The sequence below is a fragment of the Mycteria americana genome, chromosome 15 (assembly GCF_035582795.1).
Source record: "Mycteria americana isolate JAX WOST 10 ecotype Jacksonville Zoo and Gardens chromosome 15, USCA_MyAme_1.0, whole genome shotgun sequence".
Taxonomy (NCBI): domain Eukaryota; kingdom Metazoa; phylum Chordata; class Aves; order Ciconiiformes; family Ciconiidae; genus Mycteria; species Mycteria americana.
The window spans coordinates 5,130,838-5,145,647 of NC_134379.1; the positions used below are offsets into that span (position 1 = coordinate 5,130,838).

The 14,810-nt window shown below is 43.9% G+C and overlaps 2 protein-coding genes across 7 annotated transcripts in view; one reads left to right on the forward strand and one right to left on the reverse strand.

Moving 5' to 3' along the window:
• PIGL (phosphatidylinositol glycan anchor biosynthesis class L) overlaps positions 1-1,828 on the reverse strand; it is a 76,532-nt gene extending 74,704 nt beyond the window's left edge. Inside the window, exon 1 of one of the 3 annotated variants that reach the window (XM_075518331.1) lies at positions 1,506-1,825. In XM_075518331.1, coding sequence (XP_075374446.1) covers positions 1,506-1,782 — 277 coding nt within the window. In that variant the 5' untranslated portion in view covers positions 1,783-1,825. Of the gene's footprint in view, positions 1-1,505 lie in introns of all 3 variants that reach the window. The other 2 variants (XM_075518332.1, XM_075518330.1) reach the window with 2 other exon arrangements.
• Positions 1,829-3,861: 2,033 nt separating this feature from the next.
• The window catches only part of NCOR1 (nuclear receptor corepressor 1), a 73,679-nt gene continuing 62,730 nt past the window's right edge, over positions 3,862-14,810 (forward strand). Inside the window, exon 1 of one of the 4 annotated variants that reach the window (XM_075518324.1) lies at positions 3,862-3,877. The gene's annotated coding sequence lies outside the window, so the exon portion shown is untranslated. The other 3 variants (XM_075518321.1, XM_075518323.1, XM_075518322.1) reach the window with 3 other exon arrangements.

The window sequence follows — 14,810 nt, forward strand, 5'->3', positions numbered from 1 at the left end:
AGAAAAATATCTTTAGTTCTCACTGTAGGCTCATGAATGCTGGCATAGCAGTATGGACGGAAAGATCAATTACAATGAGGTTGTTTCTTATGCACAAAAAATGGAACAATGTAATAACTGATTAGGTATCAGTTCCACAGAAAGAAAAATAAACCTCAAGCTTTAGTAGAGCACGAGAAGAACACAAGACAAGAGTGTCACGTGCTGTGAAAAATCCTTGTCCTGGGAAAGAGTGGAGCCTGTAAGAATCTTTCTGTTCTATTCAGCCCCAGAAGGGCCTCAGTGGGAGTACTGCTTCCAGTTTTTGATCACTGCACTTCAAAAAAGATGTGAACCAACTGGAAGAGTCCAAAGGAGAGTGATGAGAATGATCAGAGGTTTAGAAAACATGATCTATGAGGAAAGATTGCAAGAAATAGGGCTGTTTAGTCTGGAGAAGATAAGACGGAAGAGGCAGATAAGTCTTAAAATATGTAAGAGGCTTCTACAAAGGGATACTCTGATTTCCATGTTCATGGCAGATAGGAAAAATAAACAAAAAGCTTAAATTACACCAATGATTCAGGAAAAAGTGATTTGAAGAAAATCTAATACAGCACTGACTGGCGCAGACCGCACAGGCTGAGGAACCTCCCTGGAGATTCTGAAGAACAAACCAGGCATTTGTCTGCAGCAAATGAAGACACACTGATGCTGCCTTCGGGTCAACTGATGGACAACACGACCTCAGGTTCCCTTCAGGCCTATTTTTGCATGATTGGATTGTTACACAACTGTTATTTTTAGATGTGTTACAGTGAATGTATTGTTATGACACTAAAACTGGATCAGCCAAGCAAGTCCTCTACCAAGACGGCAGAATTACAAGGAGATGCCAAAAATCTGTGCTAAACAGCGCCATTTTACAACTTACTGATGCTTCCGCACAGTTTGAAAGTACCTCAGTGCTGCAACACTGAGGAGACTGGATTGTGAAACCGCGGCGCAAGGTTCAGATATAGAAGGAGATTTTGCTACTGATCGCAGCTGCTGAAACTCTGCAACGTTCTGACCAAAGCCACTCACGCACGGCAGCTCTCCGGGGTGCGCGGGATGTTACGACAGCGCGCCGTGACCCAGAACCATGCCATCGAACCGCAGGTGGATGGCACCGCACCTCCTCCACTGCACGAGTGTTTCACAGCGGTGCCACGCTGTCGTGGCAGCACAGGCTGAGAGAGCCCCGAGGTTCAGCGCGGCAATGACATTATGTGTGGCATCACGGTGACATCACGCGCGCGTCACAGCTGAGTGGGGTCGCCGCGCGGTACAGCCACCGCTCGCTGCTCCGAGGCACTGACACGTCGTCACAGCCCGGGGCTGACGTCACAGCGAGAGGCCACAGATGGGAAGACATCATGGCAGCCTGCCCATGACGTGACGGGCGGGAAGCCCGGCCTCTAGGGGCGGCCGCGGTAGCACCTCGGGGGCGGGTGCCCCGCCGTTCCCGGCGCGTCCCCCCTCACCTGCGGAGCAGCACAGCACCGCGGCGCGGGCGCCGGCCCTGCCCAAGCCGAGCACCGTGGGGGCGAAGAACATCGCTTCGTCATCAGGGTGCGCTGTCACCAGCAACAGGCGGACGCCATCCGCCCGCGCCGCCGCCCTTCCTCTCAGAGAGGCGCGAGCTCCGTCGGCCGCGTAACGGCGCCGCAGGCGGCGCGCGCCACCGAGCAGCAGCCCGAGCAGCAGCGCGAGCAGCAGCGCCAGCGCCGCCAGCCCCCAGCCCCGCGGCCCCGCTGCCATAGCGACCCGCGCCGCGCCCCTCCGCGCTGCTCCGGCAGGAAACGGGAGGGGCGGCAGGAAGGTTCCGGGGCACGAAAGGGTCCCGTCCCCCCACCTCTCTTCCCCGCCCCGGGGCGGGGCCGCTCGGCCGCTGTCGCGGAAACGTGCCCCGGCTCCGCTTCTCCAGGGCTGCCCGGGAGGAGGGGCACACCGAGAGGCCTCCCGCCGCGCTGCCCTCGCCCAGGCTTGGCAGGGTCCCAGGCGGGGAGCGGGGCCCCGCGGGCGGGGTGTGAACGGGGGCCGTTCCCGTGGGGAGAGCCGTCGTTTCCCGGGCCCTACAGCACAGCAGCTGACCCTGCTGGCACGTTAAGAAGTAATAACAAATAGTGACAAAAGTTGAGCTTTTCTGCGTGTGGTACCTTTTATCCCTGCGCTGTACTACTGTGGAAGAGAGGCGGGTTGAGGGAAACCTCAAAAGCAGGGCAAGAGGAGCTTATCTTCAGACACGTTCTGCTATCTGCACATCTGCTGGCTATCCCAAGCGTGGCTGCAAGGGAAAAACAAACCGTTTGGGTACCTCTTAGAAGTGAAGTCAACCATTGGAGAAGGTTGCAGAGCAAAAGGAGACAGGAAGTAGTAAAATAAACATGAAAAAGGCGATCAGATGCAGGATGGCTTGGAAACTTTGCTTTTCAAGACAACAGGCAATATGGAAGACAAGTGTATTAAGTCAGCAGTGGTGGAGTATGTTAGCTGGGTAGGTTTCAAGAATGAAATGAGGAAAGAAATTCAGAGGAATTCAGTATCTGAAGAGCAGCTAACACCTCACAAAATGTATGCCTGGCTTGTCTTTGCAGACTTTTATTCAGACACTTTTAACTTCCAAGTGAATAGAGGCAGTCATCGGCACGTGTTGGGATTAAAGACTGCAAAGGCTTTAGCCTGGAGATGTGTCGTGTCACCTTAACGCAGCACTTAACAGAGTGGAACTCAGCTACTGCAATAACTACATACTTAGGACAATACATGGGTTATAAATAATCCTGTTTGCCACAGGGTGAGCCCCTGCTTTATTAGTCTGAATAAATAATCGTGTGGGCAAACATCCCATAAATGTGGGATACGACTTCTCGTCTTTAATGGAAATTGTAACAACAATGAGATAATTTAATCTTGCCTAATGGTTATCTCTTTTTTTCCCCCATAGTAAACCTGGTAAGAGGTTCATTTGTGATCTTAGCACATCTGGAATCACATATTTGCACGTAAAACGCCATGCGGATTTGAAATACCTCATTGAAAAAGAAGGGAGCAATCTACATGCTCCTTATTCGGGGGGGGAGGAATAAAGACATTTGAGATTTTAAACCTCTCTCACATTTTTCAGAAGTCATTCGTCGCTAGAGGCAGAGGCACGACGTCAGTGACAGCGCGGGAGTCTGACGGGGCCCTGGCGGAGGTGCCACAGCCCGGGGGCGGGAAGGGCACGGCGGGGGCCGGGCGCCCTTCGGGCGATGCTCGGGGCCCGGGACGGGTTCCCGCCCCCCGGCTCTGAGCCGCCCGCGGCTCCAGAGGCCCCATTCATCGGCGCGGCCGCGGCCTGCCGGCTCCGCGGGTGCCCCCCGCGCCCCTCTCCAGGCCCGTTATCAGTTATTATAAATTTATATCGATTCGCCTGTAATGCGGCGGGGGAAAGTGAGGCGGTGCGGCTCTCCCGCGTTCCCACCCCTCCGGTCAGTAGCATCTCCGGGAGAGCCGCCGGGCCGGGCCCCCGCAGCAGCGCCAACCGGCAGCCGCTGCCGGTGTGACGGGACCCGCTCGCCTCAGCGCCGCCGCGCCCCGCGCTCGCCTCATGGCGGCCGCCCCCCCCCACCCCCCCGAGCCCCCTCAGCGGCGAGGGGGAGGGAACCCTTCCCCGCCGCACCGGGCAGCGGGTCCTGGAAGGAGCATAGCGGCCGGCCCTCTCACCGCCGGGCCCGCCCACGGCTTCTGGCGGGCTGGTGCTGCCTGGGCAGCGCCCCACACCGGCATGGCGGGAGGAAGGGGCGAGCCCCCGCGGGCGGTAGAAGCCACCGAGCCGCGGCGCCGCCGCTTGTTCAGTAGCTGCCAGGACCTGGTGAGAGGGGGCGGAGCCCACCGAGCCGGGGGAGGGGAGGCAAGATGGCGGTGGCGGTGGCGCTGAGGTTGAGGTGAGACGCCGCGACCGTCCAGCCCCACCAGAGCCTGCCGTCCGGGCCGCCCCAGCGCCGCGCCGTCGGTAAGGGCAGGGGGCCCGGTGGGGCGGCGCGGGGGGGCGGCGCGGTCCGGTGGGGCAGCGGGGCCTAGTGCCTCCGCTGTGAGGAGGAGGAGGAGGAGGAGGAGGGGGAAGAGGCGGGGGCCCCGGCCATCCCTTCCTCCTCCCTCTTCACCGGGGAGAGAGCCGCTCTCGCCCCCGGGGGGAGGGCGCTGGAGCCGGGGGGGGGGGGTCCTTAGGGGAGCCGCCGGGGGTGGGGGAGGTGGGCGGATCAGGTGTGGGCTGGGGCGGGGGGTGCCCGGTGCCTGCGGGGTTTTTTCTCCATTTACGCTGTTTGTGTGCGGGAAGGTCCGGTGGGGCGGGGGGTGGCTGGAGAGATGGGCCTTGCGGGGAAGTTTTTGGAGAAATCCCAGAGCATCGGTGTGTTGGGTGTTCATCCCTGCCCTGTAGGTAGGAGAAGTGCAAGTTAAAAAAAAAAAAAAAAAAAAAGGGCCAGTTCTTCAAAATCGGCCACTTGGACGCTCGGCCAGGAGTGCGTTAGTTCCTGAAGATGTCCTGCTCTCAGAGCTCGCGTGTTGGAGGTGCATCGTGGCCGCCTGCTCCAGCCCCACGTTGAGGTTGTCAGTGGTCGGGAGCTGTTGCTGATGCTGACGCTGAATTATTCATATAGGACCTGTAAACATCCCCAGCTTCTGTCATCTCTGGGCTGCTGGAGGGCACAATGGAAGTGGCTTTTTCTAGAATTATTCTGACTTGATGGTAAAGAACTTTGTACTTACTGATTTTTCTGTACTTAAAAAAACTGTGAGTATCGAGTCGGTTGCAGTTAGACAAGATTCTAGATGGATGTATGTACTGTTAGACAGGCTCAAACTAGGTAAGTAGGCAGTATGAACAATCTGTTGTTGTCCAAAACCTGTTTATTCTTGTTTTACAGATATGGTCTTAACAAGTGTTTTCCCTTTTCATGGCTGTAAATATTGGTGTAACCTAAGAATAAAAAAAAAAAAAAAAAGGCAACTTATTACAATGAGAAGGGGATGTCTAGTTCTGAATACTTGGTTTTGTGGCAACATGCTTGTATTATGCAGTATTTTTAGGTATAGCACTATAGTTATGAACTGCTAGAGCTCAGGTAGGGATTTTTATCCTAGACAGTATGATTTGAGGGGAAAAAACTGGTGCTATTCTAAAAAACATCATTATTGTGGTAAGTAGAGTGGCCATGGGCACAGCTTAAGTGCCTGAATAAGTGGACACATAGCGTTGTGTCACTGCATGTAAGGACTGTGCAGATCTGTTGCAATTTTACACTGGAATTTTATTCTGCAGAATGTTGTTGTTCCTGATTAACTAAACAACCTTGACATTTGGATAGGAAGTATGTAATATTTGAAGTGGATTTCTAGTTAGCTGAAATCTAGTGTCTTGTGCAGAGGGATGAAAGACCTTCGTGCTTATCCCAAGGATTCAAAAGTTCAGAGGAAACAAGCCAACTACAGTGACCCTTTTTGCGAAAGCATGGTTAATTTTTTCTTGACATCCCTTTTCTATGTGATATAGTATAGGCTGCTAAGGAAAAAAGTCCTGTTGTGCTTTTTGTGCAGTATAATTTGCCTATTTGAAATATACTGTTTGATACTGGTCACTAGAATACCTAAACTTGTTACTGAAACATGGGAAAGAGCAGCATTTTGGAGTCTTATAAGAGTTATAATATGCAATTTTCAATCTGCGGAGAGGATATTACAAGTGTTTGCTTCCACAAGTGTTACTTCTCTCTAGCTTGTTAGCTATTGTACAAATCAATTAAAAGTAACTCACCAGAGTGAAATTACATGCACAAAATCGGAGTGTATTCACTTTTCTACGTTGTGCTGCTGGTGATTTATTTTAAATACACTTTATTTCCTACAACCACTCATTTTAGTTGCTCTTTCTGGGCATACGTGTTTTTCATTGTGATCTAAAGGGATCTAGAAAACTCTCAAAAACTGTGGTAAAAGTAGGGACAGACTCTAAAGCTTCCTTTCAATTTTCCCCCTCTAGTCCCCTTCCACAGTTCTTGTGGTTCTCTAACTGTGTCTAAGTTATTTCATTTTTCAGTTACAGCATGAGTGAGAGATGCTCGCAGGGAAGGGAAGCTGACTGTGCTTCAACTACTGTTAAATGCATAAAAGTAACTGAAAAAGTCTTCTGTATTAGAGAAAAATATTTTCTTTTTTTATGTATTATGTTCTTAATATTGGCATTTAACTTACTCTTTCAAAGCTCTCAGCCAAAGTTTTGGGGAAATGTTTTATTCCTCTTCTTTTATGCTTGCCTAGAAAACAGTTTTAATGAAGGTTTTCTTGCATGATCAAAAATACTATTTGGAGTTCTAGTGTGTGTAGCAACTTAAATTTAAGATTTTAACAATTGTGGAAGCTGGAAGGCATCTATGCCTCATGCAGGTGCACTGCAACACAGTACAGTCTTGAGAACAGACTAGTAACCAGACAGTGGTTTCATAATGCAAAGAAACATTTCCTGGATGTCAGTCTTGGACTCTTCAAGTCATTTATGTTCTTTAGGCAAATCTGAATCAGTGTTTCAGATGACAAGCTATTAACTGAATGTGTTACCTTGTGTCTCTACTATAAATGCTCCAGATAAAATTCAGACGTATGCAGGACTGCTGTCTGTAAATATTTACTTTGTTCTATTTCTACATTATGCGAATAGCCAGGAACATGCTGAATATATCTTCCATTTTAGTTTCTCTCTCCTTCAATGAATCTCCATCTAGTAATGATGTTTTGTGATGTTCCCTTCCCCTTCTGTGCTAGTTCGGTGTTTATCCACCATCTGTTAAATGACTACCATAGCCTGGGCCTACTGGAGCTTAAGTTTAGTGAGTTGGTGTGCATACAGAAAACTCAGTCTTACCTTGGAGCTATATTTCCTCCCAGTATCCTAAGAGAGATTTCTGTGTCCTTGAATAGCTTCATGTCTAAACCACTCATGTAATGTTGCCACTCCCAGACTGATTTGATATGCAGTTTTTTTCTTCAGGCTTAAGGAGGATGTTGGTCTATGTGGTTTTGAAGCCAGTGACTTCACCTGCTTATGATTACAAAGGGTATTGCAAAGTTAAGACACTGTATTGCTACAAAGATGCTTCAGCCATATCTGAAAAATCCTATTGTTCATAACTCTCAGCAGTAGAAAATTCAGAAATGAAATTTTTATGCAGACAGATTACCTGGACAAACTGTTGACCAGGACTTAAAAATTCTGTGCATGTCGAGTGACTAGTCTTGGGTAAAACTGAAAATGAAAATACATTCACAAAGATGGCGAGGGAAGGAACACCTATAAATGAAAAAGGATGAGGTAAAGTATAAAATATGCTTAAAGTAGTATGATGTCTCTTTTAATAGCTCCTCTCGTGCCACACATTCAGTTGTGCCTTATGCTGTGCTGCAGGGAAAGTGCATTTGGTTAGTTCTCTCTGTCGTCTTCATGAAGTCAGAGGCATGCTCGTCCTGTCGAGAGTTGAAAAGAGCTACAGTAGTGTTCCCTGGTTGCGGGGCACAGGCCACATGCTCCATGTGCAAGGTCTGCTGGGCCATTACTGGTGGGGTTCCTGGGCAGGACCCTAAACAGACTAAAATATATTAACGTTTCAAGGAAGATGTCTAACAAACGTGAATATAAATCAGCTAGGAAACCTACTGATTCCTGTCCTGTTTGTCAATGTTAGAAAGTTAAGCCCATGTAAGTTCATTACAAGTTCAAGTGCTGTTCAGCGAACTAGATAGGTGTATTATTACAGTTCAGCTGTACTCTTCACCTCATTAATAGTAGTTTTGGGGAAAAAAAAAAAAAGAATTAGTTTAAATCAAAAAAATTGTATATACTTGGTTATCCACTGTAGAGTTTTGTCTTGTGTTCATATTCTTCAACTCTTGTTTCTGTTTTTATGCTACCTGAAATGTTGTATTGACAGAGAAGTAGTGTCTGAAAGGTGGGGATTCTGCCATATAATCAGTGTAATTTAATGGTTTAGCATTCTTGGAATGTTATTCCCAAAACCTTTCTTAATAAATGTGGTCACTTACCTGTTCCATTATAGTCATTATTTCTGTAGGTGCTGATGTTTCACTATGGTCTCAAAGATCAGACTTATGCATATGTAGAATCTTGAAGTTCTGGTTGTTTGGTTTGTTTGGTTTTTTTTCACATATAAAGGTTTACTTATTCATAGTTCAAGATGTCTCCCATTCTTTGCCTTTTTCTGTGACCTGGAGGCTGTTGTTTGAGTCTCAATTGGAGTTATATTTTTATATGTATGTTGTTGTATTCCCTGTGAAGCAGAACATCTCAAACTTAATCATAAATGTAGTAACAATAAACTTTGTTTCCAGAAGGCCCTGGTGCATTTCCTGTGGAGTATCTGAATAGGCCTAGGCATTGCTCTGATGTATAGTAAAAAAAAAATTTCTTATTTTAACCTTATTGTATTTTTAGTTAAAATCTAGGCTTGATTTTATCTGAATCCAGTCAGCTGAGGAGAATGATGAGGCTGATACTTGGTTTGTCCTGAATCTCTCTTTATAGTATGTTGTTTCTCTTCTAATACATCGTAGTTTGTGGAGCTATGGGTTTAGTCAGTATGGATTAATCAAGTTATATTTCTTTTTCCAAACCAAGGCTGCTTTAAAAAGCTACCACTACAGATATGCTTTTGTTAATGAACGAACTACACGGAGAGGCTGGAAACTTAAAACTGTGACCACATAATTTCTTGCATGTTAGATGATGTCAAAAGGAGTTTTACCTGCAGATGCATTAACAGTGGAGGAATAAATTAATGTGCAGTAGCTGTTTTTAAAGTGCCTGTGCTTTCAGCCCAAGATGGAGAAGCAAAAATTGTTGTTTTGAAAGAATATTTTATGCATAGTGTATGATATATATGAAGTTTGAGATCATCATGGTTATTTCTAAATCATAGGTGAAATGTGAGCAAATAGGTGAATTTGAGTAAACCTCAGTGAGTTGCTGGGCACTGACTCATGAGTGAGGATGACTTGCTGAGGAAAGTTGTTGTAGTTCTTATCACCGCTGTTTGGGTTGCATCTCTTGAACCTCTTGCGTGCTACAAACCGGTACATTGGAGGATGCTTGGGTAGGTTTCCATTTCACCTTATGGTTTTGTGGGTGAAGTTTGAATGCTTCGGTTGATGTTTCATAACCAGTTGAATTACCCCTGTGGCAGGGATGGGGCCCTTCAAAAGGGGTGAGGTAGATGTCTGGGGTTTGGGGACTGCTGCAGTTATCTCAGAAAAAAGCTGTCTACCCTTGTGAATGAGAGACCTTATATGCGCACTGTTTGGACTTTGTAGGGTTTGCTTTGGACATTCAATTCTGTAGCTTTGGTTTCTGGTCTTTGGCTCATGAAAACTTTCTGTGGTGTACATTAACCACATGCTATTTGCTATCTTGGGACAACCAGGAACGAGAATCTGGTGTTGCTAGGAAAACCAAAATATGTTTTAAATATCTTTAGACTACAAACTGTCTACTTTTTAAAACCAAAAAACCTTGTAAGGTTTGTACCCTTCTTTGGTTTAAATCATTGCTTAGTGGTACTTTTAGTCAAGGAAATGTCTACATCCTTCATTTCCATTTCTGAAGGGAGGACTTCCTCCTACCTCTTCTGGATAGTTTTGGTGTTATTGTGACCCTCCTTGGCAGAAGAGAGCTGGATAGGCTCCTTTACAATCAGTAAGTGCTGTTCCTCGAAGAAGTCAGAATAGGAGGTTTCCTCCCTCAGGGATTCTCTGTACCCCGGTGCGTTAGCACGTTAATGGGTGAGCGGATGCTGAAAATATGTACTCTTATTTGAAATGTATGCACTCAGCACCCCATTTTTTTTGTGAGGCAAGTGGGTAGCTGATTAGAAACTTCCTAAGATGTTAACACAGTCTTAGTTTGTGCTGTTATGATCCCCCGTATAATATGGCAAAGTTGTGTATAGCCTGGGTCTTGATATCGTGTATTAGCACCTTTTCTTTAAGCTCATAAATTACAGGAGAGATTAAAATAGAATTTCCTGGAAAAGAGTATCTTGTCAGCTGAATTTGATCGACCCCATTTTGGTAGAGCATGAATTCTATTTGTATTTGTAGTTACCTAGCAGGAGAGAGAGAAACTGTTATTTAAAGATGAAGTATAACAATGCGATCCTGAGATTTGGCAACAGTTTGGTTGTAAATTGCATATGCAAGTATGCAACCAATACTAACCTTTTGGAATGGCAACAAAAATAATTTTTAAGTACTCTTTTAATACTTATTTAATATTTAATGTTTCAAAAGCTATTACTCAAGTACTTTAAGGAGTTGATAGTCTCTTAATGGAGAATTTTTTTCTATTAAAATTTGAAGTATAAAATCCTATTTTAATTTTTTAGCTATCTTGATGCAGATGCAAAAGTCATGCTAGTATAGAGTAAATGTGACATCTTGAATTGACTGCTGTAATGCTCCTTGACTTCTGTCACTTCTGTAATTGGATAAATTAAAGTATACCATGCTTCCATGTCATGTAGAATATGAGTCAGACACTGTATAGCATAATTGTGAGTTAATGCTTTGGACATTCAGAAATAGGACTATATTGTACGCTAGTGGAAATTTCAGGGTGTGAGAAGGGTCAAATTCAGTTGTTTGGGCTTTTCTTAGCATCTTTTTTCAAATACCCCTACTGCTGTATTTATGGCTTCATTCATATGACATTAATAATTAATGGAGAGAATGTTATTTAGTGTTGCTTGTACAACCCAGCCTTATAGATGTTAGGTTTTTTTCACTGTATTTCTAGCAGGGATAGAAATAGCAATTTTTACGTCAATAACCTCATGAGTAGAGAGAGTGCAACTATGTGAGATTAAAGTTCTCAGGAATTTATGGTATATTTTAAAAAATCTGTCACAGAAGAAGAAAAGGCATTTGCACATGCGGAATTGCCATGGAAAATTCAGCAGTCAGTTGTTCTCAGCTTGGAGAGAATATGTTCATTGTTTCTATTCCTTCTAATAGCATATGCCCATATGCTTTTACTACAAGCTTCTCTACAAGAGTATTCTGCAACATAAAACTGAGGGGAAAAAGATTAAAGAAACTGTGGAAGAGGTCCTGAGCTTTGAGGATGATCTCTCTTCTGCAAAAACGGGAGGCACAGTATTCTGGAATGTGTTGAAATAGCCGTTACTTAAATTGTCTTTAATTTCAGTGTTGACCTATTAACTTTTTTTTTGCCTGTAGCATGCAAAGAATCTTTTATCTTTTGGGGGGTATGCCCAACAGATTTTCATACCTACAAGCACACCTGTAAGCTTGGATATTGTAGCTGGAATACACTCCCTTCAATTCTTGTTTTAAAGCACAAAATTATCTTAAATCTGCTCAGGCATCAACCTTCTAGTAGGTTCTTGAATGAAAACCCTGTATCTTTTAGGATTGTCCTATCTAATGATCCTGTAGCTAATTTTCTCACTTACCATCCCATTCCACAATACTTTGCAGAACTTTGTATAATCAGACTTGAAATGTTAACATACATCAGTTTGAACCCAAACTTCTCTTCTTTATCACTAAATTTTTTCATCGTTGTTTTTCTGAATAACTGTCATATGACTATGCTAATAATTGGACATTAAGGCAGCGACTGAAGGACTAGTAACTGCTCTTGAGGTGTCTAGTGCTTTTTTAGTTAAGATGTTTAGACTGCTAAGTCAGTTCTAGCTTGTAATGGTACGTTAATTTTCTAAGCATTGGAGTTTTAGATGGTAAGTAATACTTAGCCTTTTACTGTGTCTATTAATTTGAATAAATAACTTTTTATATGGAGGTTGGACCCATTAAGTTATTTGTAGAAATCTGTCAGAAATGTACATGTTAGTATTTTCTTGTGTGTGGCATATCCCCAAAATGCAAATTTGATGTTTTTGCTTGAGTGTTTGAACAGATTTATGATTATCTGACAAAATAAAAATACTACTAGGAAGATTCGTTTTGCAAATCTAGCAATATACTTGAAGGGTCTTACTTATGTGAATTTCGACTTGTAGTTTTGTGTTATTGTATGTGAGTTGGAGTGTTGTGTTGTGAAGATAGACACAGGTCTGTAATTCATGGAATCTAGTTACTGTGGTTTAATAGGTTGGTCCTCAAATATGGCCTGTTCTGTTTTTTTTTGTTTTTTTTTTTTTTTGTTTTTTTTTTTTTTTTTTCATGAGATTGTTTCATTACCTTTTTATAAAGTGAAATCACCGAAAGAATTATTCACAAGTATTGTTATGCTTTGGATAAAGCCTTTCTAACCATTGCTGAAACAGTCCCTTCACTCATCATTTTCTCGCCAGAGTAAACTTCGAATAAATATCCCTGAATTAATTTTGTGATTCATTGTAGATACCCTGGATAAGGCAGAGCCTTCCTTGTTCTGCCATAGGTTAGTTACATCAGAGCTCAATTTACTAAGGCTGCTGATTTAAAAACAAAATCCCTCAACTTGGTTTAAGCCTTATATGACTTTAATCTAATTCTTTGCACTCTTTATATCACATTTAGTTTGCTCAAAAACAAGATGAGGAAAATTCCCAAAAGGATGTGAAATTTAATTAGCAAATGTTGGCTAAGTACTTCAAGATGGCATGAAAATTACTCTAAATGCAAAAGTGTTAGCTTGTTTCGTATATGTGAAGAAAAACTGAGTCTACCCATGAGACTGGTCTTTTATCCGTGAAGGTGAACGTAAGAGGAGGAGACAGGCTATTCCAGCAAGCGGGGCCGTGGTTCCACAAACAGCGAGTAGGTGACTCTGCCGTCCTTCTGGCCTCTTGACCCCTTCCCTTCTGCTGGCGTAAACATTTGTGTGGCCATGCGTTGAATGGTTTTGGGGAACTGGCCTGCTAAAAATAGTCACAGTTTTTAACCTGCTGTATTTTCCTGAGTGAAGAACTGCTTTTCTCGGGCAGTGCTAGCTTCTGCCTGCTTAAAGTGCTGCAAGACTTGAGTCCTATTTCTGATTCAGTCATTGACTATTTCCTGGGTAGTCTTTGATAGGTTTCTTAACCTTTCTGTGACTCATTTTCCCATGTGTATACTGAAGATAGTATGTACTTCTGCTTCTTTCTGAAGCATTTTGAGATCTGGAGATCAAGAGAGATTGTTCAAATTAGTATTGCCTCATAGAAACCAAATCTGAAATTATGCTATGACTGTTGCCATTATAATAATCCAGTTCTTAATGATTTGTAACTTACTTAAAATTCTCCACCTATGACAAACGTAAGTGCGAACAGTAGCTTTTAAGGGGAAGTCTGAATCGGATCTGTTCAGTAGTTTGAGCTGGCCGAAGAGAAAAATATTGTCATACTTTAGAAATAAACATTGTGAAATCATTTGCTTGCCCGAGAAGCTCAAATTAACACAGGGCCGAGTATCTCTTCACAGTTCCTGAAACTGTTACTCTTGTCACTGCTTTTTCTCAGCTGGGCATCTTCAGACTTAACAGTTTCTTTTTTGACTCTTTGCTCCTACTTCTCCTGTAATTTTTTTTTTTTTTTTTTTTTTTTAATATTATCCATTTGACACTGCTGGGTTTCCCCATGCCTTATGTTTTACCACAGAGTCTGGGAATATCTGTGAAGTGGGACACTATAGCAGAATGGACTGGGTTCTGAAGTACAAAACAAGAAATATTTCTTTCTGCCCCTTCTAATTGTCAGTATTCAGAGAGACAGACAATTTGCCAGCCTGGTTGGCAGCTGTATGAAAGTATTCACAACCTAACTTTATCTTTGTGAGACATTTAAGGCAGAATTCCAAAGTCTGTAACAGTTCTTATAAACGTTTATATGAGAGACCTCTGAAATTTGCAGAATAACATGAAAAGGTATGAAAATACTTGTCTGAAAAATAGGATCTTGCTGTCATTGACTGAGCAGAGTTGGAAGTTGATTTCTTCTATTGTACTTTGTCAAGGGTGCTGAAAATGAAGATGAGCAGCCTCTGTTCTGGCAGAGAAGAGCGAACCAGTGGAAGGATTGGCGTGGCAGAGAGAGTTAACAGCGAGGAGCTTTAAAGGAGGATTCTGATTGGATTTGAGTGGAGCTAGACAAAGTTTGTCATGACTAATGGAAGGATATAGCCGTGAGGAAAGCCCAGATCCGATTGTTTACACTCTACATGCACAGTTACAACTTTATGTGAAAAGACTGCCATATTTAAACATAATCTGAATGTATGGAACTTCATTACATAGAGGTTACAGCAGGAAGCTGGCATTGCCCTCGCTGACCAAGAAATAGATTGATGAAGAATAATGTGTGTCTGCTGGATACACGTGAGCAGATGCTGAAGAGAGAGGCAGATGCTTTTAGATTAAAGGTCATAAGGTTGCCTGCAGAGAAATAAGAATTGAAGTCAAATACTTACATCCACAGTTGCAGAATTAAGGTAGTAAGACAGGGAGAGATGAGCAGAATATTGGTGGTAATTCTGTAGGCAAATATTGGCAAAACTCCCCCCCCGCCCCCGGCAGAGAGTGTAAACAAGCTCATACTATAGGAGACTGGGAGATAAGATGGGGTCTGCAGGGCATGTAGAGAGGTCAAGTTAGGAGAGCGTGCAGGCACATATAAATGTCTGTAACAAGAAAAGGAGGCTTAGAGGGAAGGAATATCGTACTTCAGTGTCATTTTATGTGGTGTTGTACTACAGTGTTGATTTTGCCTTGAAAGAAATGAGATCCTCCACAGAATCCC